General features: G+C 36.4%; 1 protein-coding gene across 2 annotated transcripts in view; it reads right to left on the reverse strand.

Annotated features, from left to right (window-relative positions):
• The window catches only part of RXFP1 (relaxin family peptide receptor 1), a 45,854-nt gene that overhangs the window by 3,475 nt on the left and 15,008 nt on the right, over positions 1 to 27,371 (reverse strand). Inside the window, exons 2-17 of one of the 2 annotated variants that reach the window (XM_065061446.1) lie at positions 26,386 to 26,541; positions 15,087 to 15,191; positions 14,157 to 14,262; positions 12,802 to 12,873; positions 11,182 to 11,253; positions 10,347 to 10,418; positions 9,447 to 9,518; positions 8,596 to 8,670; positions 8,242 to 8,313; positions 7,285 to 7,356; positions 6,379 to 6,450; positions 5,073 to 5,144; positions 3,432 to 3,503; positions 2,971 to 3,200; positions 1,361 to 1,771; positions 617 to 835 (exon numbers count right to left, since the gene is read on the reverse strand). In XM_065061446.1, the coding sequence (XP_064917518.1) occupies positions 617 to 835; positions 1,361 to 1,771; positions 2,971 to 3,200; positions 3,432 to 3,503; positions 5,073 to 5,144; positions 6,379 to 6,450; positions 7,285 to 7,356; positions 8,242 to 8,313; positions 8,596 to 8,670; positions 9,447 to 9,518; positions 10,347 to 10,418; positions 11,182 to 11,253; positions 12,802 to 12,873; positions 14,157 to 14,262; positions 15,087 to 15,191; positions 26,386 to 26,541 (1,950 nt within the window). The remainder of the gene's footprint in view (positions 1 to 616; positions 836 to 1,360; positions 1,772 to 2,970; positions 3,201 to 3,431; positions 3,504 to 5,072; positions 5,145 to 6,378; positions 6,451 to 7,284; positions 7,357 to 8,241; positions 8,314 to 8,595; positions 8,671 to 9,446; positions 9,519 to 10,346; positions 10,419 to 11,181; positions 11,254 to 12,801; positions 12,874 to 14,156; positions 14,263 to 15,086; positions 15,192 to 26,385; positions 26,542 to 27,371) is intronic. The other variant, XM_065061447.1, reaches the window with a different exon arrangement.

Genomic DNA, 27,371 nt, shown 5'->3' on the forward strand with positions numbered 1-27,371 from the left:
TCATGGTACTGTTCATGTTCACATGCTCTTTCTAACAGGGTCTACAAGCCCTACATAAAGAGGCTTTTTTTTTTTTTTTAATTGCAAAGAGAAGGTAAAAAATAAGGTGCAGTTTTTAATCTTGTAGGTTTATATTCATAGCATAAAGAAGGTAAACGGAGCTTTATATAACTTAATGTTTTGAACTATAAGTACCAGTTTGTAAAATAAACTTATTTCAGGATAACTATATTGTCAAATAAAGATAGGAAACATTGTTATGTCCTGAGCCATATTTAGGCAACAGAACAAGCAAAAGCCAAAAGATGAGAAAAGCCGATACAATTCAGCCTTGGTTTTCAAATATATATTGTATATTTTATAGATATTCTATGGAGACAGACTTGAACAATTTAAATTTGGGGAGTTTTTTTGCTAGCTCAAAGGCAACTAGTCTTTGGTGATTATAGTAATATAGTTCAATTAAGCAGTAAAACAATATAGTTCAATATATATTGTGTGATATAAAGTTCATTATAGTCATGTAGTTCTATACATTCAATTACTTTTCTTCTGAAGTAGAAACAACGCTTTATACAGACACAACTGAAGCAGCCTCACAGAAGAAAGGACATACCTGGTATTTCTACTTGGAGTAAAGAAAGGAGTTTCAAAATAAAAATGGGTATCCAACACAGTGCATCAGTAAATACAATGAAGAAAAAGCGTTTAGCAAGGATCATCTCTTTTTTAATATGATTCCGAATTTCAGTAGCTGTAATAGCTGTTTGGTGAACACTGTAGAACATACTCCCATATGAAAACACAATGATGATAAAAGCTGCCAAGTTGACACCTGTTTAAGAAGTTAAAATTCATTATAATTTCACAACATAATGGAAGTTCCACATCACCTATTTACAGGCTGGGTAGTGAAGAAAAATGTTTAGTCTAAACTGCTAGGCCTGTACAATTAAGTGTCCAGAAGATCTGGGTCTGTCTTCACCTGAACACTGAATTTTTGCCTCTACTCAGGTATTTATTTCATTCATTGACACCTGACAAATGGCTTCCATCTGATCCAAACTATTAATATGTAGTCCTCTCCTGGTTTTACCATTGCTCTACTTCCCTGACAAAGTCTGTTCATTCAGGAATGTAATGGTCATTAACTTCTTTTTACTTTCTCAGCCCTTCATGCATTTATAGATATGGAAGTCTATATGTAACGTGGTAAAACATTCAGGTTGGAAAAAACATTTTAGTACTAACTAGAGCATCTAAATACAAGGTGTGAACATCACAGCAAAACTACCTTATTTGTTTGAAAATTAAGTTCATTTGCAGCTATAATTGTTTATGAAAAAGAAATTCAACTTACCTAAAAAAATGACAACAGAATAAATCTGACTTCCTGAACTTTCTGACTGTTCTGAGTGAAGAGGAAAACAGACGCCGTTGGTGCCATAGTAGTTTCTGAAAAATTCCTTGTTGCTCAGCGGGATAAAAGCAACAGCAAACCCAATTATCCAGATAAGAACCAAAATGGAAATTGTCCTGCATTTTCTGGGCTTCAAACACCTAAAAGGATAAACTATGCAGATGTATTTTTCCAAAGTCAGGTAAGTCAACAGTAAGACTGACACCTCTGTAGACAGAATAGCCAGCGATCCCACCAATTGACAATGAATACTGTCCATCCACAACTGAGCGTGCTTGTTGTATTCTCCACGATATTTAAGATCAAAAGCTCCAATCACAAATAAATATATTCCCATCAGACAGTCAGCACCTGTGGGCACAGTGCTTAACATCATTATTTACACATCTGAATTTCCCATTCTCTGTGCATATGTATATTGGAAAGCAGAAACACACATGTATATATGAGTACATATTAATATTTACAAGTTGGCTAATATATAGATATAAAATCAATATTACAGTTAGAATGTTATTGTGAATTACAATTAATGCAGTATAATTCGATTCTATTCCTCCTTTTTTTTTTTAATTTTTAATTTATGCTGTCTATGTTTCACACTTTTTTCCAACCTGATTTTTTTGAAGAGAAAGATATGGCTTAATTTGTAGAATTATTCTGCAACCTATTTTTTATCAGGTCTTATTTGTTTTGATATTGACATTTGGCTTAAGATAATTTGCTTTGAAAAGGAGGGCATCTTTGCTGGATTCAAAGTTTAGTTTTGGTTTGTCCACCTTATGCTAGTTCAAAACGGCTGTGCACAGTCTTCTGAGACTAGGAAGTGAAGAGGAGGTTTTTTGTGGGGTTCAGACTGTTCCCATGGTTAAACAACAGGCTTTAAAAATCACTGACATTCTCTATTTAGAAACCTTGCAATCATTTTATACACTGTTGACAATTACTTTTCAAAACGCAACTCATTGCATCTGTGAAATGCTTGTAGACTGTGCTGTATTGAGACAGGGTACTTGAGATTATGGTGACTGTACTGCCATATAGTTTGTCCATAAACCTGTCTTGCTTTTAGGACTAAAATAAAAATTAAAATACTCTAATTCTTAATATCAGGGAACTAGAAGGGATTGATTTTCTACATTTGCATAAGTAATCTTTTGCTCATACAAAAATAGCATAACTGTCTTGCACACAATGTTTGCACACAGAAATTGCTGTTTACCTAAAATTGCATAGTAAAATTTAGGTTTATGTGTCTTTGAAAAATTTGGAATTGTATTTCTTCTTTCTGAAGAAGGTGGGAATTCAACACAATACCTGCAGCATTAAAATCAAACATGAAAACTCTGCACTTTATCAGCTGCCAGAGAGACCACCTGATGCATAAGGTACACAGCATTCTGTATTGTTTTTCACAACAGCATGAAAGTTTAGTTAATCCAGTGCTGGAAATAAGTTACTATAATAATAAATATATAATATATAATAACAAATATCATAAATGCTATGAGCAGACTAAATTAATATTCTTTTATGCGTGAATTACTCACAGCAGAGAGACATTATTGAGATGGCGTGGAGTTTATTCTCCGATCTGATGTAAGGCCTCATGCAGATGACAAAAATATTCCCAAAGCAGGTGATAGCAGATACGACCCAGACAAACACTCTCTGTATGATGCTGGCCAAGAGATTCTCAAGGGATGAAATCCCATCAGTATTGGGCTTACAGCTGCGCACATGAGGGGCGTATCCACAGTACTGGAATTTCTTAAAGTATCTGGTTGTGAGAAAGAAAAATATATAAGAGATATTCTCTTTTAGTTGCCAGAATATCACATCTACCTAATAACTACTCAGATACTCTGAAAGAAGAAAAATTAATCAAAATCTGTAGAAAGTTGACAAGTGCTCACCTGCTGCTTTTCATACACTTTTGTTTCCAATTATCCAGTATTCTGTAAATTGTAAAATTCAGACAAAAGAAAGCCAATTGGAATAATTTACTTACATGTGGGAAAGGTTTCTCAGGGGTCTGAACATCCTCCTCTGGATATTTGCAATTTCAATGTCCTCCAAGCTGCTGTAAACAATATAGTCTCAGTAAAAGGTCATGGAAACTCAGTAGTAAAAGAGCAAATTTTATGAGCTTTTTCCTGTGCTTCTGTGATGACAGGGAACTAGAGATGAACTTTAATTGCATCTAATCTGTCATTCCTTTGAAACTTGAACGAAAGTCTGTATAAAGGCTAAAGTGGAATAAAATAAATGGCAGTTAATTTTAATAAACTTGTTCTTCCAAAATCACAATGAAGGCTCTTTTTGTGCTCTCAGCAACCAATCTGTGTTTACTATGTTGCCCTTCCAAAGTATTGTTCTACTGATGTTCTTTCATCATCTCCCGGAAAATAATAACTTCCGATAGTGATATCTTACATCTCCTCTGACTTTTATCTGGGGGAGTACTTTACTAGACAAACCACTGCAGGAATTCAGTCTTCATTGTGCCAAGAGCAGCACAAAACTGGAATGCAGAACATGGCGTGGAAGGGAAGATCCCGGCTTTCTTGTGACACATAGATAGGATTTCTTAAAAAATATATTGAAAACAGCATTATTACTTCCCCTGAAAGTGCTAGATCAGTAAAGTGTAACTGTGTAAGTTGTTCTTTTAGAACTTCAGTTTCTATGTTCTTCCAGTCCATCCCATCCACTGTTTAGATGTACAACTGGTCAGAGGTCTTTGGTTCTCCTTGTGGGGAGCCTTATTTGAATTCTTTGTTCAGTACTTTGAATGCAGTATTCATGTGAGTTCTGAGCACATTTAGGCGAAACTAGAGAAAAGTACCAGTCTTACTGGTTAGTTACTGTGGGCTAGTGGGCAGTTTGGTTAGGAGACAAGAAAAAAAGCCCACAATATGGAAGTGTGTGCTCTATCAAGCTGTATGTTGCCGATGTGCAGTGGTCTGTGAAGATGTACTTAAATCTACCACAGGATAATTTCAGATTAGCCAGACTGTCACTGCACCATCATGCAGCTTCAGGAAGAGCTCTGCTGGCAGAATTGGAGTTAGAGCTGCTGTGTTAGTGCACCCACTAAAATGCCCCCTAAGCTCTTAAAAAATTTGTAAAAGTCCCACCTCCCTCTGAGACGGCAGTTGAATTGTATTGGGTTTACATTATTCTTTTCATGGTGTTAGCAGTGGAGTCTCTAAGGATGGAAATGTGTCCCCAAACTTGTACATATACCAAATTCCTTTGTAATTCCTGTCTCTGCATATTCTAATGGTACATGCCCATGGTGTTAATAGCCCCAACTGGACCTTGCATGACTCTTAAGTCCTGTGAACGAATTGTGCAAGGTCAAATGAGGGTTGCATTAATCTTGTTCTGTAATAGCAGAAGAGACAATGTCCTTTTCTAAGCTCTCTTTTTGTTGGAAAAATTTCCATTATGAAACTGGTATTTTCAGGAAGGAAAATTTGAGTATTGCAAGTAATTATTTTCCAGGCTCAAATTGTTGAGCAACATCAACATAACTATAAGCTACTTCAAGGGCAATTTCTTAACATATTCTGGATCACATCCTTCTGAAAGTGATGCACATAATCACAAAGAAAATATAGCTAAAATATAAAAACTTGATACTTACAGGGATTTGAGTTTAATTAGAAAATCAAACTGATCTATTTGTATTTTCTTGATGGGATTGTAAGAAAGGTTCCTGTAAATGCAACAGAGACGGTAAGTAGCTTTGTACATCTTCTTTACAGCTTGTTCTAGATGTAAACTCAAACTACATGACCCATTTGCTTTCCCAGTGCTGGAGGAATGACTTGTACAGCTGGCAGTTCCAGCTGCAAATGGTAACTTTAATGTAGCGTTATTCAGCTTGCTCAGCCAGTGCAAAGTGTGGCTGGATGCTTCAGAGTCATGCAATTGCCACGTACACACACACACAACTGCCTCCCCCAACCTGATGCTTAAAGGTTTTGACCATAGAAATATTTAGTTATTAAACTACCTGGACTTGTCTTTCAAGTAAAAGAAGCCAGCAGAGCTGCGTGTATTTAGAAATAAATTGCAATTGGATTTGCTAGTTGCTAAAACATTTTTTTTCATAATCATTCCTGTGAGTTCAAGAGACAGAGGCAGTGGAATATAATAACAGACATTTGCATTAGATACTGTCACTCTGTGCAAGAGTATTTTTAGGCACATCACATTTTCTTCTCCCTATAACTTTTATTTATGTTTTCATTTTGATATTGTAATAAAAATGCACAAATGCAATAAATGCAGCTGTACACACTTGGTTTCCCCAGTATATTGTGGTGGATCCCAAAGATGCTGGAAAAGTACAAAAATAGACTATTCTAGACACTACCTCCTCTCCTCCAGAGAGGTCTTCAGTTTTGTTATTAGTGCCTCCTTCAGCTTATATGAGAAAGATTGGGACTTTCCAGCAGCAGCATTTGAGACTTTCCCTATATACATGTCACAGAAAAAAAGAGAGACTGACTTTCTGGTTTTATAATATCTTATGCTTTTTTGGAATCCTTTCACAGGAAAAAAGCAGCTGCAAACAAGTCAACTGTATGATGCTCTTACATGTTTATGATCTCTCTTTAGAGCCAAATCTTGATATTACATTAAACATTACCATCAAATTATTAATTCCTCACGATATAGTTAGCATTTTGTATATACTAACAAGATCTAGAAAAAGGTAAAATTTGAACTTGCTGTCTTTTGGGACAAGAAAATACACATCTTTTACAAAACTATTCCAGGCAATATGTTATACAGAATTACTTTGGGGACAAATATTTTTTAGGCAGAGCTCAAATGAAGCATACAAACAAAGGAGCTCTTTTCTTTCCCAGTATTCATGACTGAAAGCATCATATCAAATGAGTAATATACAGATATATATAATAATAATCAAGAATCCTTACAGTTGTGAAAGCTCCTTTAGATCCTTAAATATATATGGAGGAAGTGATTCAATCTTGTTGCTAGCCAGATCTCTGCAGAAACAACCACAGGTAGGATATAGTAAGTTCTTACTAGGCTCAGTAATTTTATGGAACAGTTTTGCAATTTCAAGATATGTAGTTTTATTCTATTGGCCAAATAAGATATTATTTATTATGTAGTTTACCAGAAACTTGGACTATAAAAGAATGCTGTTAAAGCAAGGTGATAACATAGATACATCAGATCTCTCTTTGCTAGTCCAGATATGAAATTAGAAACATAATTATTGTTTTATTTACATCAAGAAGAATGTAAAATACCCTTAACTTGGGTTGTAGGAGTTTGGAAATAAATAAAAGGTATTGTTTTGTGGTGGGAATTCTTTCACATGGGCTAACCAGCACATCTTTCCCTTAGTTCTTCTCTCTGCCTTGCTCCTTATTTTCACAGAACACAAATCCTGGTAACTGTGGACAGAAGAGCAAAGGTCTCCATCTGACTGAAGCTGGTAAAGTGGTCTAAAAGATACTGAAGGCAAACACGCACCTAGACTGTGGTGATGTAAGATTAACATTATTCCGTTCAGGGAACATAATGATCTCATGAGCAAAACTCAACATTATTGATACAGGGTATGTACAGCATGTTTCAAAGAGATGTGCCCAATTTCAAAGTAATTTCAATTTGAAATTGGGTATATCTTTTTGAAACAACCTGTATTTTATAGATACTTTCTTCCCTGGGAAATATATAGAAAAATCTTGAGGTTGGATGCTATTTCCAGAGAATTTTATGTGAAATAAAACTTATCATAAGTGATATTTTCAATATAAATTATGAAACTTTGTGGCTTGTTGTACAAGTAAGAGAATAAGTCTACTCACAGCTCATCTAGCATCTGGAGAGAAGAAAAGCTGTTTTCATGTAAAGAGTTTATTTTATTTTGTCTCATCACCCTGAAAGAATCAAACAAACATGTTGCTGCTTCTTGACATCTATCTGGTTTTAGAGAAAACTTTTTATAAACTTTTAAAATTCTCTCTTCTCTGCATCTTAAAATATTTGCCCAATTCAGTTAACAAGATAATTGGATCTTGAAACTTAATATTTTACCGTTTGATAAATAACTTTTGTTGCCTATACACACATGTAATTGTGCATGTTTATATATATCCATAGGAGGCTGGTATAAATGGACTGAGAGCAGGAGGAAGATTCAGTGGGCTGTAAAGCTTTTCAGCCACAGGCGTGTGGACGTGCAACTTCTCCTTCGCCTGTGTTTCATCTGCCACTGAGCTTGCTCCTTAAATGAGCTACCTGGATTTTAAAAGCAAAGAGAAATCCAAGAATATGGGCACTGCACAAGTGTTAAAAATTGAAAGTAACAGGTACCATGGTACCTGTTACCTATCAAAAAGTGGAAGGGATTTTCTGAAGCTGATTATGTCACGACTGAAGAAACGTTTGGGAAAATTTTAAAATCAGCCATCCAATCAAACTCTTTAAAATGAAGAAACAAGCTCTCTATTTTGTACATTTGCTGCTTTTTATTATGAGATTTTTTGCTACCTTTTCCAAGTAAAAATTTATAATGAAATTTCCTAAACCAAAACATCAATCAAAATTGTTTCAGTGAACTTTAGTTGCATTTATCAATGCTGAACTTTGCTATAAATGCGAACAGTGGTTATTCCGTATGGTGCTTATTTAAAAGCAGGCATTTTAATTTAATCTGCTTGAGATCTAAATAACCATGATACTCAGGAAACTTCTGTGTTTGCTGTTGACTGTTCAGCACAAACATATCTCACTCTGGCTGACTAACATATCCTATTACTTACAGGACAGTTAGAGTGTTGCAGGAGATGAAAGTGACATTTCTTACATGATGGATATGGTTGCCTTCAAGGTCTCTGGTGTATAGAAACAAAGCATCAGTCAGTGAAAATAAATTCAGGCAGGTATTCTAAGGTAATTAAAGAAAAATACTATCAGACGTTCATGACTGCACAAAAAAGAGTGGGAACAAGACATCTAATATACCTGTACATCTAGTTGATGACTCCAGGTCATCAACCCTGCAGTGACCCAGCAGATACTCTGCAAGATCCAGTGCCACATTAGAAAAAGTAGTTCAGAAGTGCCATATAAAGACAGCAAACCAATATTTCTCTAGTGAAATAAGGCAGACTTACAACCAGTTTAGTCTTGGCATATATTGGCACAGAGGTTTATCAGGCAAATGAGTAAGAGAATTATTCATCATCTCTCTGAAAAACAAAAAAAGAAGTGAATAGATGGCTATATTTGCCAAAAATTACATTATAAAAAAATTCTCCTCTCTTATGTTTGAACTTTTGAAAAAAGGCGGCAAAGCCTGATGTGTTTCTCAGAGTCCTGGAGGTAGTATTTTCTTAAACTTCTGCATATTTTCCCCATGACATCCTGTGGAGCAGTATTTTATCCTTAACTTGTTAATTATCACATAAAAGGGAGATGTTCACTTCATTCACTTCACTTCCACTTCTTTTTAAATAAAACATAACAAGCCAATACAAGCATTTTGACTAATCTGTCATAACACACAGCATCTATCGGTGATGGAAGAAGTGGGACATGGAGGGAGGTTTCTCTCAGGGCTGCAAGGGAAGGGATCCCTTGTCTTTGGGGCTGCAGAGGGCAGTAGCAGGCTGTGGACAGGCTCTTGGGAAGGGAAGCTGGGGGCAGGAGTTTTGGGACCCCTTCCTCCTGCACCCCGGCTCTGGTGGACAACTGCCACCCATTGTTACAGCTGCCACGGCCTTGCCTGCTCAGGCATTTTGTCTTTTTACCATTTTTCCTACCCATCTCCCTATACTTCTCCAGACAGCGCATGTCCACTGTTGCCAAAATCCTCCTACTCCATCATATCTTGCCTGTGAGTAAGAAAAAGTCACAGATGCTCTGTGGTGAGCAAGCACAATCCTTATACAAAGTTTTTAATATATATCTGCCTTTTCTGTTTTATTATTTTAAATCACACTTTCAGTTCTTATTCTATACTTACAGGAGAATAAGTGATTTGAGTCCGTAAAATGTTAATGGAGAGATCCGATTTATCCTATTATTTTCGATTATCCTATAAATTACGAGAAAACATGCATCAGATTGATAATTTCAGTCTTAAATTGAACAGATGATAAGTAACTTACTTTGAAGTGGATTTCTTCAAAAATCCATTCAAACTACTTAAAAAATTAAACACACTACTCCTTAGCAGGTCAGGGTCTTCACTGAATTAATTTCCTTCCAGAAGAATTTAATGCAAAACAAAAAATTAACTTAGAGAATGTAATTGCTTTCAACTAAGGAAAAGGTGTTTTTCTGTGAGTTTTTAAAATTCTTTGATCAAGACCCTCTGAATGGATTCCCAATGAAAATAAAACAGCACCACCTAACAGTGTTCCAAAATGCACAGAAAAACATTAGGCATGTTATTATTTGCTTTTTTAAAAATAACTTTACTGAGTCAAAATAGTATTTCATTTCCAACTGTCTGAAAAGCAGTAAAAAACCCAATATTTTGGATTATGACAGCTGTTTTCTCTGGGACATTTCAAGCACTATTTACAGGGAAAGACCTACCCAAAATATAATCTTTCTACTATTCTTAGTATCTGAATGATTTAATGTATTAATTTTTAACAAGCAATTACTAATAAATATTTAGTGTTGTAAAAGTCATCAGTCATTTGAACCGTTACTGCTCAAGAGCTAATTTCCGGTCTAATCTTCTGGCCAAAGTCAATTGGATTTTTACCTCACACAGTGTAACAGGAACTCTTCCTTAGCTGTTATCTCATATAAAGTATTGCTATGCACAGAAATTAAAGCAATTCAAATATTTCTTTCTCTTGCTTTAATTATTCCTCGAGAAAATAAACATACAAATAAGAAAACAACATACAGCCATTCAAGTTTGTGGAGATCTTCAAATACACCAGGCTTCAAACTGGCTATCTTGTTGTTACTCAGGTATCTAAAACAAGATCAACCAAAGATAAAGGAATAGAATGGTTAATTAGCATCAGATGCATGAAAACAAGTTTTAAGGGTTTTTTTTTTTCCCCTTGGTAATTTATCAGAATACTGCTGAAATTTTCATAATTCTATTATGGTAATTTTAATGCCCTTCTTTGAGAGCAAGGCAGGACTCTCTGTAGTGAGGACAATTATGTAGAACATTCTGTCTTATCTATGAGAAAACACAACAAGCTAAATCTTATATTTTCGCTGTGGCATATTTTAGGCCCTTCTCAGTTTCCTTCTGTGGAGCTTTTCATTTCATGAATGTTCCCAGGATCTCATTCAGTCTTTGTTAAGGACATTAGCCATAAATGTAGGTACCAGAACTATGGGGGGAAAAAAAAAAAGTCTGAGAAATTAAGAGGGAGGGCTGCTATAAATGGTCTGGGAAGGTAATAACAGCAGCTGTAATAACAGATAATCAACCACACTCATGACGGAAAAATAAGAGGTACAACATTTTAAAATTTTCCTTTTAAATACAACGTATCAACACTTGTATTAATATTTTCAGAGTATTTTCCTGTGAGATAAACTTTCACAGACAGCTCTTAATCTATCTTTGCTTTCTCAATCCAACCACTGAGTTAAAGCTTTGGACAATTTTGCAACTTCCCAACGTTAAATCAGAGAGAGAGAGAGAGAGAGATGTCCACAGTGACTCTCAGAGCTCTTCCTGCTGCTTTTAACAGAAATATTAAAAAAGCAATACTTACAATTTTGTCAAGTTATATAAACCTTTGAAAGCACGTTCAGATACAGCTCTGATTTTATTATTCTGAAGATACCTAAGAAGATATAAAACCGATGACGATTGTTTTTTTCTAAGCAGCAAAGTCAAAGCAAGCATGAATAACCAATTAAGATCCACCACCTAAACTGAATGCATGTGTGATACTTGAAAAGAAGCTCTTAAAATAGTTACACCTTAAATTTGACAATAACCTTTTCATAGCTATAGCTATAAACACTACAAAGGTGTTTTAAAAGAAATACTGGCCCACCAGCAGATTTACAAAATCAATTCAAAGAAGCACCTTGATTTGCCTGAGATGAACAATGAAGTGGTTGTTTGGGACAACCATTTTATATACTAACATTGCAGTTCTCACCTGTGTGACCTGATCTTTATGTTTAGCCAGAACCCTGGCACAAGCAAAATTTTCCTTCACAAGTGTCAACTTCAAATGTAGTTTTGAATTTTCTGTTTTTAGTCTCAGAGAATTTTCAAAATGCTTTATTTTTAATATAATAAAAGCATAAACCACATCTTACTAATGAGTTCAAAAATATTATCAACTGCAAATATTAAATCCTTTTCAAATAATTTAAAAGCATCATAGTGTTATTCTCTGAGTAATCTTTAAGTATAAATCCTTTTAATTAAATTACAGTTAATAAAGCATCCAGATGCATTCTTGTTAAAGAGCAATAGGAAATCTAGCACTGGCTTCTACAAAATGGGTTTGTGTCAAACACTGCTCAAGGGCTTTCTGAAAATGTACAGTTATTTATCAGAAAGGTGTGAAATTAATATTAGAAACAAATGTTTTCTAAGCTATATATGGATTTCTTTTAATGAAAATTTATCTTTCAAGACTTTAAGGTCATAATGGCACTTGGTTTTATGAACACAAGATGGTGCTGCAACACAGCCCAGTTGCCATAAAAGTTAGACTTCATTAAGTTTCCCAGGAATGTTCAGTATCTTGAATTGGTAACGTAGGAGGCCTCCTCTAGACTTGTGCATTTAATTCTTAATTTCACTAATTCTACATAAATCAAACTTGTTAAATGCTATGATTTTTCAACAACATATATGTCATGCATCATAAAACGTAACACAGAATTGTGTTGCCATAACAATTTGACTAGTTGAGCCATTATCAAATTGGTACCAGAAACAATCAGGAGTAGAACCAAGTGCCATGTGAGTGAACTTCCCACAACAATCAGAAGTTTAAGTTTTCAAATGTTCATTTTGCAGAATAAACAGATTAAGTTACTTTAATTTCTTTTGGCATATTACTGTCCATTATAAATGTAACTTCATTCAGACATGATGAAAGTTCAGCATTTTTTTCTGGTATAAAATAGTCAATATAAAAAAATAGATATGAAGAAATTATGACTTTTGCAAAGAGAGAGATCTCAAATCAAGATATTTGAGCCAAACAGGTTGTACAAGTAGATGAGGTGCTGAAGGGTAAGACAATACAGAATTTTGAGTGTCAACTGAGGGCTGGCACTTAGATGTTAAGTTCTGTGTATGTGAGAGGAAGAGGATGAACATTTAAGTTGCTAAATAGATATTTGAAGTTGGAGCACTCCCTTACAGATTTTTAAGGTCTTGGTATTTCTTGAAAATGTCAGCAGAAAGTTTCCTTAGCAGATTCCTCTGAAGAGACCTGTAGGAATGAATACACACAGTAAAGCTGCTCTCCTGGCTTCCTACAGTGCTGCCACTTTTGTTATTTCACACTGATAAATAAAAAAAGCAACATGAAACCATCTGAATATGCTGCCTCTTTTTGTCTGAGTATTTGTATCTAATTAAGTAGTAAGCCAAATACTTTATCACAAAAAAAAAAAAAAAAATCCATGGCCCCAGAGCAACTGACAAAAAGACAGCTAAATCTAAGAGTTAAATATATTTGAGGATAAACTAAACCATAGATTTCTTTCAAATCTCAAATGCATATAGGGTTTATTTCCCAGTGCATGTGTCCCTATGTCTCCATCTCCATCGGGCACTGACTCCAGTGTCCTTTCAAGACCAAAAATCATTCAGGATGTGGTTGGATTAGGAGAGTCCAACCAGAAAGCCAGCTGAACCAACTCACTGCTTTTCCTAAAGCTAGAACTGGGCCATTGTTTTTGAAGTCATTGTTGACCCTGAGCCAACAGCCAGGTTAAATACCCATTTGACATTCCAGATCAATCCTTGTTATGAAGAATCATGGTATTTGAACACAGTTCCAACAAGGAGAACCTCAGCTACATGTGAGCACCAAGCAGTACCAAACAGAAAGATCTGTACTCCTGCTCTACAGGGAAGGCCCTCATGTAAGGACAAGTGATGCTGCCCCCTGCTCACTGCACAGAAAATGGCCTCTCAAACAGTGACATGCAAACTAAGACCATTATCAACCATTCTCTGTTCTGTTCAAAAAATTTGGCTTAGACATACGTATCTGTATGATGACCCAGTCCAGATTCAATCCTTTTAAGTAACAGCATATTCAGAGACACCAAATCAGGCTAAAAAGATTTGCTCAAGCAGGTAGTTCCGCTGAGTTAAAGTTTATTGACTTCAATGGCAGGAATATAGACTAGGAATACCATCAGGATCATAGAATAATTAAAAAAAAGTCCTGAGCACTGTGTTTTAAAAGGAAACATTTATTTTGAAGATTTCTTTTGATTTCCTGAAACTGTTTCTAGCTCAAGTCACTGTTACGAACATGAAACAATCGCTTCACACAGAGTCTTTTAGTTCCTTTCCTCTCCTTTAATGCAGGGAGAATCTGTACTTAAAACATTAAAGGACTTGTTAACAGAGAGACACTATACTTTCACAAGAACCAGCTGAGCCAACTGGTCATAATTATAAGGCTGTAGTCATGAAAAATTTGTAGAATTGATAGTCAAACCTGAAAAAAGCAAGAGACCACTTTACTGCTCTACTTACATTATGGTTACATTTGAAGACACTGACGGGACAGCACGCAATTTGGCAGCATCACAGAAGATCTCCAGCCCTTGGCAGGTACATTCTGCTGGCACAGCACCAGCCACTGCATGAGAACAAGAACGTGGTCATGCCAAAAGGCGGGAGGGGTGGTGTGATGGGATGTGGAGAAAAGAGAAATGGTGTAAAAGAACAGTGAGCACCAAGACAGACATACCAGGCTGTGTTAAACAGAAATTAAGGCACTTATTTTTGTGTAATTGATTTAGACCTGGGAAGACCCTAACATATAAAAGTTACCTCCTAACTTCTGTGAAAGAGCTTGCAAAACCTCTTGAGCTTTAGGCTTGATATACAGGAATCTGTCACAGATTTTTTTTTTTTGGTGGCTCTTTTTTAGATTATTTAGTCCTCTTATATTTACTAGAATGAGCACAATCCTGTCCAAGTGAAAATGGGATAAAAATGGATCAGGAAGTCTTTGCTCCCTTTGGCCCCATCTCTGTGCTTTAAGTTAGTGTTCATAGTAGACAGCAGAGCCAGAAAATCTGCACAAAGGGATGAATGCCCGCAGAAGTGAAGTGGGTTTGCAAGAATAATTTGATATACAAAGAAGTGAATTTGGAGGAATGTTGCCTCCATTTTACTCTGAAAGTTGTGTGTTTCTTGGTCTTCTAATGGTATTAATTTATTCAGATAAACATTTATATTACCCTCCTAATTGGCACGATTGACACTTCTCTTACAGAAAATGAATCATTGTTAATGGAACTGAAATTAGTTTCAATGCAATTGTTCATCTGAGACCTTGAGTCTGTTTTACTACAAATGAAACTGATATATTTCTCTGTCTGATAAGCATATTTGTTGTGTGTTTCTTTCTAGGGATCTTTAGTAATAATCACACAAATAGTATCTGTAATTACTTACAGCATTCAGGTGTCTTTGTCTGAAATGCATACAGAGATTTCAGTTTACTATATTTGTCCTTTGTATAGTGTTTATCAAATTGCAGAGACCATCCGTTGTTGTCCTCTAATAAAAACAAAACAAAAACCACAAAACAAATAGGAATTAGAATAGCAATAGAAGGTAGAAATACCTTCACTACACTAAGCTGCATCAAGTTTTATCTAAATAACATGTATTTTCCAGAACATTTCATAGACCATTAGATGACTTTATCTTTATACAGCTGCCTAATCACACATATATACAGGGATGACAAGCTGCATAGTAGGAACAGCTTATTATACCTTCAACAACAACATTGTCTGTGACAATTGTACTGAAAAAGTGTAATACGTCACTTCAGTAATTTTTGTTTGTATAGTAGTCTAAAAATGAGACCAAACATATTTTCCTGTCTCCTTAAACATGCAGGTTTGTCACTTTGCCCAGGAAACCTCAAATGTTTACTAAGACTCCAACTACTTCTTTCAGAGGGCTGTCTCACACTGTAATTTTTTTTTCCTGAAAATCTAAATGAAGGCCAAATGAACACTGCTTTTCAAGATAATGGGTGACATGGTATAACATATTCAAGTAAGTATGTTTAAGGTAAGCTTAATATACATCTTCTTAAACCAAGAGTTATTCCATATTACCAGTTTGGTCACTTCACTGTGCATAGATGTCCTGGAACAGAGTGGTCCATGCCCATAAAGGTGAAAATGAAGAACAGACCTTTCAGCTCCTTCCCACAAATGGGGATTTCCAGATACAGCAGCGCAGGAAAAAACTACAGATCTGTTTCTTGGAGGTCTGTCATATATCTGATATCGGTGATTTAATGATCAGGTAACTACTTCCAAAATGGGCAGGAATACATACCACCACCAAAAGAAGCCCCTAATTTGCCTTTAAAAGCTGTGATCTGATTTTAGTTTTATTAATTCGAGTCTGGCCTCTTTTCAGTTTTAATAACACCCACACTCTTTTAGTTTAAAGCATTTCATTTAATGAATATGCCCCAGTAGCAGAAATGCTCTTTCGAATGACACTCACCAGCTGGTGAGTCAAAGCATCAATGATAACTGGAAGCATTACTTTGTAAGGATACCTACTGTCACACAACATTTATAGGAGAACTCTGAGGATGGCTCTGTTTTGTTAGCCATTACAGTCTTAGTTTCACTTTTATGATATGCTAGCATCAGTCTTTCCCCTGCAATTTCACATGGGAGTTGTTTAGTTATACTTAAATACAATTCCTCACAGACATTTCTCTATAAATCTTTATGTTCAAGTAAGCATTACTACTATATCTATTGCCTTCAAAATAGGCAGAGAGAAAAAAACCCAAAAACAACATTAACTTCTTTGCAACTTTTCCCATTCTGAAACAGTGCCTCATTTTTCATGTCACATTACAACTCAGTTGTTTTCTCAGCTGGGTAGGAAAATGACTTTGAAACATTTCCCAAAGCCTGGCTGTGGAGCGTCTACAGATGGAGCTGTTCTGAGAGGTGTCTGCCTCTTCACTGCCTAAACTGAAAAGATGTCCCATACATGACGATAAATAGATATTATGAAAGATTAAGTAACTTCAGGCAAACTACCTTTTGCCTAGTTATTCATTCATTATGCATAAATAGAAAAAATAAAAGATTCAAAGCAACCCAAAATCTCTGTCTTCACGAACTGCTCCACTGAGAGAAAAAACAAACTTGAAAAGTGACTTCACTTGAAAACCAATGTGAATTAATATATGCTCTGCAAGGATGCCAGCTTCCCACCCAGAGAAGACATTTAAATGTATTTTACTAACTTCCTCAAGAGCACCTAGTATGCTCTGATCTGTTAGCAATTTTGCCAGTTTAGATCATGAAGCTGATATTCAGAAAGAGCCTAATGCATTTTGGACAAAATGAAAGGTGTTGGCAAGCCTGCAGAAATATTGCTCCCACCTGTTTTAAATGCTCAGCAGAAGTTCAGTTTCAGGACTACCTGCAACATGGAACCTATAATTGATGTAGCAATGAGAACAGGTCTTTGCCAAGCAGTGAGAGCCTTATAAACTTACTGCTCTGTAGTTAGGGATGTAATGAGGTTGCCCCATCACTGTTTCTGAATAGGTAACTGGACCTAGAATTTAATTTGCTAGACTGGGGCCAGCAACTGGGATCTGAAGAAACTGGTGGGAATATAATGCATGCAGCAGAAAGGAGATTTAAGGAGAAAGGAATCTTTCACTGTGGATTTTTAAACATAAATTTGTAAAGATATGTTAAAAATGAGATTATTCTTGGAGTATAATCATACCAAATAAATATTTTGCAGTCAGGAATACAGTCTCAAAATATTTGTGGACTTCCTAATTTGTAATTACATTCATAGAAAATTTTGGAAAACTAACCACAGATTCTGAAAATATAGTTAAAAGCCATAAATTCTAATCCTTCCATGAGCCAAAGAACATATAAAGTATAGTTTTTCTGCATTTCCCTCCCTCTGACAATGGGGTGGATAGAGGAGATTTCATTCCACCTTTTAGTATTTTTAAAATGCTTTGCCATGTGACAAAGCACGTACAAGAGGTGACCATCACTGCAGTTCACATCTGCAGAGAAAAAGGATGAGCAGTGCCTCCTACACTGATGGGAAGGAGGGACCAGGTCACGGCAAAGGGGAAGCTCTTCAGAGTTTTCCAGGAAGTTGAGAGGCAGCTGCGTATTTTTGGGTGGCCATAAATGAGGGGAAAAAAAGGACAGAGAAGGGAGAAGATAGATTATTTTGTACTGGAAGCATTCCAGTTGTCTGGAGTTCCTGGTCAGTTCGTTTGAAATAACAGGCTTTTCTCATGGCATTGGTTTTCCTGCCGTCTACTAGAAACACAAAGGGGTATCTGAATGTAACAAAACAAGTTATTCAAAGTTTTCTGACCTTCAGAAACGTTTGCTTTGGGCCAAGTTTTGCGCCCAAACCTGGGGTAGTCTTTAGTTTTATACAAACTGTTTGGTCAAATCCCAGAAGAAAGTATTGTGCAAATAATTATATTTAGTACAACTGTTTGGTGAAGCACTCAATGCCAGAACTGTAAATCACTTCGTGATCATTTGAAGTTCATATGGTAGGTTTGTGACCTGTGTACCTCTGTCACGATGAGGTTCTCCAAATGCTTTAAGAAATTAATGCTAATAATACTGGTCTTGAAATCCCAAATCTATCACTTGGGGGAGTACAGCTCAGATGAGAAATTACTTTTTCCTGAGCCAGTTCTAAAACAGATTATGTTGGCTGCACTTCTGTAAAAATGAGATCTGAGAAAACAAGGCATCAGCAAGTATTTACATACATGGGATAAGTGAAATAAGTAATTGTAAACAGGATTTATCTGCCCACTGGATTAAAATACTGTTCCTTGCTAAAAATTGTCAATTACCATATTTCTGATGGGAAAGAGAATGAGAAAAAGTATATTAATCCTGACAAACTACAGACATGTATAATCTGTTCAGTGACAGATCCAAGAAAATATCAGCTTTACTCAATTTAATGTACATATTTTATTTAGGTTGGAACTTCTGAAAAGGATGTTATTTATACAACTTTCCCCTTCTCTTGGCCATGTTGTCATGGGTTATTATGCAGAGAAATGCTATCAGTTAAATGCATAAGCACTCTAAAGAGACACTGTGTCACCCTTTGATTTTGCCTTTGCTGTTGGTGGTCATAACCCGTAGACTTATTTCTTTCTGCCAGTAGTTCAAATATAATTTCTCGTGATGTAAAAAATGACTTTAGGCTTTTCACAAAGACATATTTCAGTACAAGGAAAACCTGTGTCCTTCAGACAAGAAGCAATTCCTTTAAAGTGTTTAGAGATGAAGGAATATAATTGCTGTTTTCCATAGTGTTGGGGCATACTGATACAGTCTAATAACTTACAGTGAGACCAAAACCGAACTTAGATTTTACGAAGTGTAGTGTTACAGTGCCTGTAGCATTCAACTCTGGGAATAAATTCCACAGCCTCAATTCACATACCCAAGTGGAAAAAACTAAAGAACCTAAAACTGGATGCCTACCAGTCAAGGGAAAGGTGATTTACCTCACACCAAGCTGTGTGCCACTGCACGTTGACTACATCCTGTACCTGCTGATTCATTGAAATGTAGCTTGCCTACCTCTATGTGACAATGCAATCACAGAAAAACAGACAGGAATTAAATCAATTCAAAGGTTTATATTTTTTCTGGATGAGCTAGATTACATGCAAACACAAGTTTATTCTTGATTGTAAAACAACTTAATTAATGCCATACAACTTTTAAGAAAACAGGCAGTCTCAAATTTCCAAAAGATGTCTTCTCAATAGTGGATCTTCATTCCTGTGAAACACTTGCATAGGGGAATTTTCCAGTTTATATAACAATACTTTTAATCTTTATAGATTAATCCAGTTTTATCTGCTGTTTTTCTTGAAGCATTACAATTTTTAAAATAAATGTGACAGAACAAATTTAAATAAGCTAATAGCATGAATAGCTCATAGCCTCTGTAGCATAATAGCTAATAGCCTCTAGAACTTCAGCAAAGCTATTCCATTTGTTGATATTTGGACATCCTGATTACTTCAGGGCTATATACTGTGGATGAATGGCAATGGCAGCAAAAATTAAATTTGGCCATATACAAAAAAATTTCCATGTAGAGATTGAAAATCAGATCCTTTGTCAAATATTTGCTACATATTAAGCATGCCACTGACTTCCAAGTGTTCTCTTTTTGCATCATAAACAGAATTTACTGTCTAGGCCTCAAAACGGAGTGGTGTCTCATATATTTAAATCTCACACTTTAAGTATGATGGAAAAAATGCCATGCCAGGAAAAGATGAGACTAACAATAACATTACTCATTATTAGTATTAATTTGAAATAGAAGTTGTCAAGATCCTCTGCAATGTGGTTAGGCAAAAATGGGAAATTCAGACCCTCTGAAATTTCTCATCCCTTATGAGTAATCTTGTAATATTAAAGCATACATCTTTTGTATAGTTGTTTTGAAACATCTCATAGAAATTTTGATTCTGCTATGGAAACCTAGAAGATGATTTAATGAATCTACAGAACTGCAGTAATTCTCTGTAAGCTTATAGACCTTTGAAGAAACACATATGAAAACAGCACAACATCTATATAGATTAATATTACTTTCATCCTGTTGAATTTTACAGGTCCTTTTAAAAACGAGACAGTATGGTATAATTTATTAAATAAGTCAAGCCAGTCACTGGATGACTGTCACAAAATAACAGACGAGGCCTTTGCTTTTAGAGTTAAACAGGTGCAAGACTTCAAACAGCCGCTCCCTGCCCTGTTTTGTTCGGAAACCTGTGTCTGTGATTTCCAGTCTATGAGCTAGACAGACCTTAACAAACATCCAAAAATGAACTTTGCAACTGGGGAGAAGAATGCTGCCTTTTGTTCAGAGACCTCTTAGGCCTGGGAACAATACAATAGTAAATATATTTAGCCAGTAAAGAACGCCTTCGGAGAGTCAGAAACATCTTAAATTAAATCTGCAAGCCTGTTCTTGCTTCACTGGACTGGAAAAATGTGGCTATGACACTGTGATTAAAAAACAAATGCAGACACACTACAACCATTGCTTAACTGCCAAAAAAACAATTTTTGCAGAACTATCAGCAAAATTGTCCAGAAGCCAAATTTCTAAACACTGAGGAAACTTGTGCTCTCAAAATAGCTCAGACTACTTTGTTCCATTAACTACTCTACATAATTAAAGACCCTGCTTGTGAAAAAAAAAATAAATGAAACACTCTAACATGGGTTGTTTCCAATCCCCTTTTATTATTGCTAGTATGTAGAGTGGTAGTCAAATATGTAACAGTAGTTGCTGGTTTTTTTAGTGCCCCATTCACAGTGAAACAATCCGGTCTACAGAGGTGCAACAGGTTGGGCCCAATGTACATGATTTCAGTTTTGAAATTAAGAAGAATTATGTTTTTTGCATTTTTAACAATTCTTACATCACCATAATTTTATTCTAAATATGACTTATACCTGTTATTTGCACATAACTATTTCCTCTAGAGATTTACTAGTAATAAATGAAGAACCTATTTCAACAACCAATTTTGAAAAGAAGCATGAGAGCTATTCAGTAATGTGAAACAGCAGTGACCCTAATTTTAAACAAACTATAAACTGTATCTACTCAATTCCCAATTAAGTTTAAGAAAAGAAGAATCAAGGCATTTACTCATGAGAGTTATGTATACAGACTGCATGGGAAGATACTGTATCTCCCGTTTCTGTGACAATTTGCAGGAGGTCACAACCTAGATTTCTTCATCTCATCTAGGGGAAAAAAAAAAACCAAACCAAACACTAAAAAAAAACCTACTGCTGGCACAGTGCTCCCAAACAGTGTTATCCAGTACTATTTAGGAAGGCTGGCATATGAATCATTGTCCTGGTTTTGTTGAAAACAAGACAAGTGTCTCTTCTAGTGAATTTTTCTTTTAGCTAATTTCTTCTTAGTAACTGCACTTTTCTGAAGTTGGATACATGTTTTTCCAGACATAGTGATGGAATGCAATGTCGCTGGTAAGAATGCATGTCCTGTAAGCAAGGAGAAGTGAACTGAACAGGTGACTAAAACTAAACAACTAAGTATTCCATCCCATCCATGTCATAACACCATATAAAAGTGGGCGATCACGAGGGTTTCATGCTCTCTTCGACTACGGTTGGCATCTGGAGAGGACCCTGTCTGCCGTTGCTGTGATCTGAGGCCTGGTGACAGATCCTGCATCCCTGAATCCAGTTCCAGTTCTGTGGCGTCCAACCCAGGACTCCTGGGTGCCTGCCCTGCGGCTGCTGGAGCAGTGCAGAGCTGGGAAATTCAAGATTGGTTTTGTTTATTTTGTATTATTTTCTCTATTTTATTAGTAGCATTAGTAAAACATTTTAAACTTTTTCCAACTTGCAAGTCCTCTCTCTCTTTGCCTCTCTTTGCCCTCCTATTGCCTTTCTTTAGTGGGGAGTGGGGAGTGAGGGGGGGAAGAAGGGCGGGGATTAGCAAAGCATCTGCCACAGTTTCTTGTCACCCTACAATCAAATGGTGACAGTCACAAACATTGGGTTTTTTTTTAAGCATCTGAGATTTTAATTAGTTTCTTAATTTTGGTAAGTTATGATTCTTTGGTCACTGAAGACACTGGGAGCCTTTCCACTGATTTTAGTGGAGTTAGTCCAGGTCAGTTTTCACCAGGCTCAGCCTTGCTTTAAAAGACGTGTTTGTGGTCAAAAACCCAGGTAGCGTGACTGAAGATTTCACGTCACTATTATTGTTTGCATTTTAAATTAGAACAAAACATCATAAATCCAAGAGCTACATCAGATTTTTGCCTGCATGTTTGAGTACTATCAAACCCTAATGGAAGTTAGGAATAACTTTAAAATCTGAAAGGAGGACTATTTATAAAGAAACCAGTGCACCTGTGCTTTACATTCAAGGGATTTTCAGAACTTGCAACTACAGGGTGCTGACATATAGTGCCAAATGTGTCAGAGACAAAGCACTATAGGGCTTAATCTTAGACTTCAAGACATATTGTAAAATATGTTTTCAAACTGACCAGGTAGGATGTAAAGTCCAGAGTTCCCTCTGAGAGGAGAAAAGCTCACTACCTTTTGAGATCTGATTATCTTTCTATATTTCTCCATTTACAACTTTGTACCAAACTAAATTCAAGAGCTGGTGGGTGGTTTTGGAACAAGAAACTTGAGGTAAGATACAATGCAATTTACTGGGAGGCTTCTCCCCAAGAACTGGCATCATATCTACATCACAGCTAATTTGCAGTTAGGATGAACAAATCATGCTGACTATCCAGCAGAATTGCTGGAATACTAGGGTCACTTGCACCAAAGATCTTAGAAGATCACCCAGGAAAAAGAAATTTTCAGTCTCAGTGATATAAAATTTAGCTGCAGACCTTAGTTTTATGTTTATTATTTTGACATGGAAAGCATGGTGGAAGTGAAGGAGGAAGCAGATTTGAAGAAGGCACCATGAAGCCAATCTTTATGTGCCTGGGTTGGATGTGAACAGGGAAGGCAACATGTCTGAAAACATATCTCTCAGTGAGGATTTCGTTTAGTTTGAAAAAAATACATAATCGTGTTGTGCTGTTACCAGGCACACAGTGCATAAACATGCCTAATACTGCAAGTCATCTAAAAGATTACAACAATAGATATCGCAATAGGAATTAAGTGGGGAACAAGAGAACTTCACTCACTAAAAGAGACAGGGACAGAATTGCTACAAGATGGTTTGAGTGACTGGTTTCAGTATTTTCAGACTCCTATCGTGTAGATCTCTTCTGCATTGATGCCTTTTTGTTTCAAGGACCTTAAAACACTTTTATAAAGCAACTTTCCTGGAAGATCTGCTATGCTTTTTATGCTAGTTGCTTCTCTGCTTGTTTTGTTCACTGATGTTTCTTAAAAGTGCTATTTCAGTAATTGCGGTTGCTGTTAATATTCAACACACTTAGAGGTTTGTATTGAACATGCCCTTCCTTCCTTCCTTCCTCCCTTCCTCCCTTCCTCCCTTCCTCTTTTCCCTCCCGTGTTTGTTTGGGTTTCCCCCCCTTCTCTTCTTCATCAGAAAACCACAGTCCATGACAGAATTTTGCTTTGTGTTTCTTTATGTTATAATACTGGTTTGTACATAGGTTACATGCAAGTCTTCACTACAACATTTTTCTTTAGGCTTAAGATAGTACTTTATAACTACAAAAAAAAACAATTAGTAAACCAGCTGCTTTGCGTAGCTGTGGTTGAGACACAAGAATTGATAAATAAATACAATTCTGAATTCCTTTTGTGGTTGACACGGATTTTTTCCCCCCCCACACCTGTTGGGTTGAATGTTGTAGACTGGCCACCTCAAAGTTCACATTTATGCAAGGTGAAAATATGTGAGAATTTAAAAGTTGAAATAACTAGATTACCTTGTGGTTAAGATTAAAATTTCCAACGGTACTGCATGAAACAATTACTACACTGGAATAATATAACTTTGAATTGCTTTTCCATAACCAGGAGCAATGACTTCAACTAAAAACTAGTTGTAAATTTAAAAAAAATGGTTAGAAGGAACCAAATATGACTGCTGACATAAGGCAGGCATACTAAAGTGGCCCTGGGAAACTGCAGCAGAAAAAATAGCTAGGTAGTTTCTTTGTCTTAGGAGCTAATCAATGAAGCTTCTTTTATTGGATTTTAAGCAAGATGAATAGTCACAAAATAGACCTGTCCCCCGAAGAGCCTCACACCGACTACCGTGTAGGAACATTGCAGAAAATCTCACCAGGGCATTCATATTCTCAGGCAAGGAAGCAACTCTTCCTTTATTCAAATAATGAAGTTTGACTGCAACACCAGTATTTGAGAAAACATTACTGCTGAATGTGACCTTACTGTGTTACACACAGCATGCATCGCTGAATGAGAATATGAGAAAAACACTAACAAGATATGAGAAAAACACTAACAGTGTAGTTCTCCCAGTAAGTCAATACAATGACTCTTGATCTTTTGTAGTTTAGGCTTTCAGAAATTGAAGCCAGCTCATTCTTGAATCACTATACCCAGAAGAGGATTTAATATCACAGCTGAATTGTCTTGCAGGCTATACTGTCTTGTACATCCCATCATGAAACTGTGTAAATTCCAGTCACCATTTGATCAAGCTGCACATTTTCAGCAAGTCCTTGTACGTTAGACTTTCTAGTACTAGAAATGAAACGTGGATAAAACATCTGTTTATGGTGCTTGCACTTAAGCATAGGAGAGGACCACTGTCAGAAATTTCTGCCACCAAAGGCCAAGATAATTATAGAAGAATAACAGAACAAGAGGATTTTGATTACTGTCAATGGAAATTATGTTTATGGCACCAGCAAATGACATAAAACTGGGAAAAGCTGCAGGTCCGTTATATGGGATTCTAATTAAAAGTGACTTTCCTATGAAGTAAGATGCTGAAATTTGATGGGCATAGGAATAAGATACTGCAATATGTACAAAATCAGCTTCACATATATACAGTGAGAACAATTATTTTCAAAACATAATTGACTTTGCTGAGAACAGTTTTGAAAAATGCCTTTACCATATTTTGTTTGAAATTTTTTTCAGAAAATTTATTTTAGTCTACATAGCTTGAAAGTCTCACTGGGGGCAGTGTGTGAGGCAGGGCTCCATACCTCTGGCTGCCCTGCATGGCTACAGGCAAACTACTAAGGAACAGGAAGTCTAGTTTCCCCAGCTGCCATGGATCAGTAGCTCTGGAACTATCCAGGCTGTTAGTAAGCTGACAATACTAGTAAATAAAATGTGCAAGTGTTGCTTTATTTTCTCTCCCTGTGGTGATAGCTTTCAACCAAGTGGCTAAGCTCTCTTCTCACAAAATCCAGGGAGGCCTTTCCCAAAGTACCTCAGGTCTGTGCCACCCTCCGAGCTGCGCCCAGGCAGCATGAGAGATGCTGCTCAGCACAGACTAAAGCTGTGCCAGGGCCACGCTCACGAATCAACAGCATGGACAAGTAAGTGCAGTGCAGAACCCATGCCCTCGCCCTACTCAGTTTGCAGCTGGACTAAAGCTTGTGAACCAAGTCAAGTTCACAGCTACCAGCTGGTGGGGCCACGAGTGACAAGGATGACAGCAGCAGAGAGTAGTAGCCTGATGGTGTGCATTTCCTCAGACTTTGACATTTCCAAACCATGAAGTCTGGTAGCAGTACAGCTCATACAGCACGCTCATACAGTTAGTTTTTTTCTCCTGAGTTAGGACATAAAAGATTTCTGAAGAATTTTCTAAATTACATTTCCCAAGCAGCTTTAAAACTCACATTAAGCTCAATAGAAACTCTGTTAGTTCATACGTCTACCTTTCCTCAGCAGAGGTCTTTGCTAGATCATGTACGTCCATTTGTACACACCAAAATGACACATGTGAACAGGGATAAAAATAGGATAAATCGATACCATACACAAACAAAAATGTGGTCCTTCCTTCCTAGCAACTGCTTTGTTAGGTGGCTTTATTATCTAAACCAAATACCTGCTGTATCTTCTGCAAAACATTTAACATTCCTATTCATAACACTGTGCAGCTCTCAAATTAGTTTGAGCAGTGCATGGGTTTCAAGTGTTAGACACAAAGAAAGGTCTCAGCCACGTACCACAGTTGTCTTCATCGGCCCGGTTCCCGCAGTCATCGTCACCATTACAGTGAAGCTGTTGGGGCAAACACTTAGTGATATTGCCACATGGGAAGTAGCCCAAGGGGCACCTGATCCCAACTCCATAAACATGATCTTCCAAAGAGTCACAGATGACTAAATAGAAACAGAAAGAACATGCTTACTTTAAGATATGCTCTTGATGTTTAATAATCATTCAGATTATGCATTTATAAATAGTAATTTGCATTTGAACATGAACATCAAGTGATAAATACATATTAGTTCATTGGACATGCAATTATAATAGTATATTAGGTACCTGTTAACTTGGCACGAAACATTTGTATTGTCAGCCAATTAAAATTGGCTTTGATATAAATCAACTAAGCTGGAAATGCTAATCATACAAGACAAATGACCTAAGGCTGCTCTTTAAAAGGATTGCTTCACACTAGAAATTAATTTGGTATAGCAAAGCACCAGATAAGCGGTGCAGATATGGATTATATTAATTTGTTCTGAAATTTTAGACCCAGAGAGATAAGTCCTCTTTATACAAAGTCAGAATTACACATTTTTAAATGTATTCTGATTTTAAAGCAATTACTAGATATAAACTGATCAAGGTTCAAAGAACAAGGAAAGTAAGATCAAATCTAAGATGTGGTTTTGCCGAGGAATGAGTAAGATGACATAAAGGTGCTGCTATGAATCCTTTGGAAGAGTTGTCAGCCTGCTCCAAAAACATTTGGATATATTGTTTGGAATCTATCACTCTGAAGTTTATATACACAGATGCTGTTCTGCTAAACACATGCTTTATAGGAAGTAATTTCACAGAATATGGGAACTTCATTTAAGCAGCGCTGAGGGAAAGTGTAGAGAGATGCTGATGAGGGACAGCCAGTGCAGCTGGAGGACTCAGCTTGTCCTTTGTTCCTCAGTTCTCTGCACTACAGTAGCTCCTGTCATCCATGTCTGCA

Source organism: Columba livia, chromosome 4 (genome assembly GCF_036013475.1).
Source record: "Columba livia isolate bColLiv1 breed racing homer chromosome 4, bColLiv1.pat.W.v2, whole genome shotgun sequence".
NCBI classification, from domain to species: Eukaryota; Metazoa; Chordata; class Aves; order Columbiformes; family Columbidae; genus Columba; species Columba livia.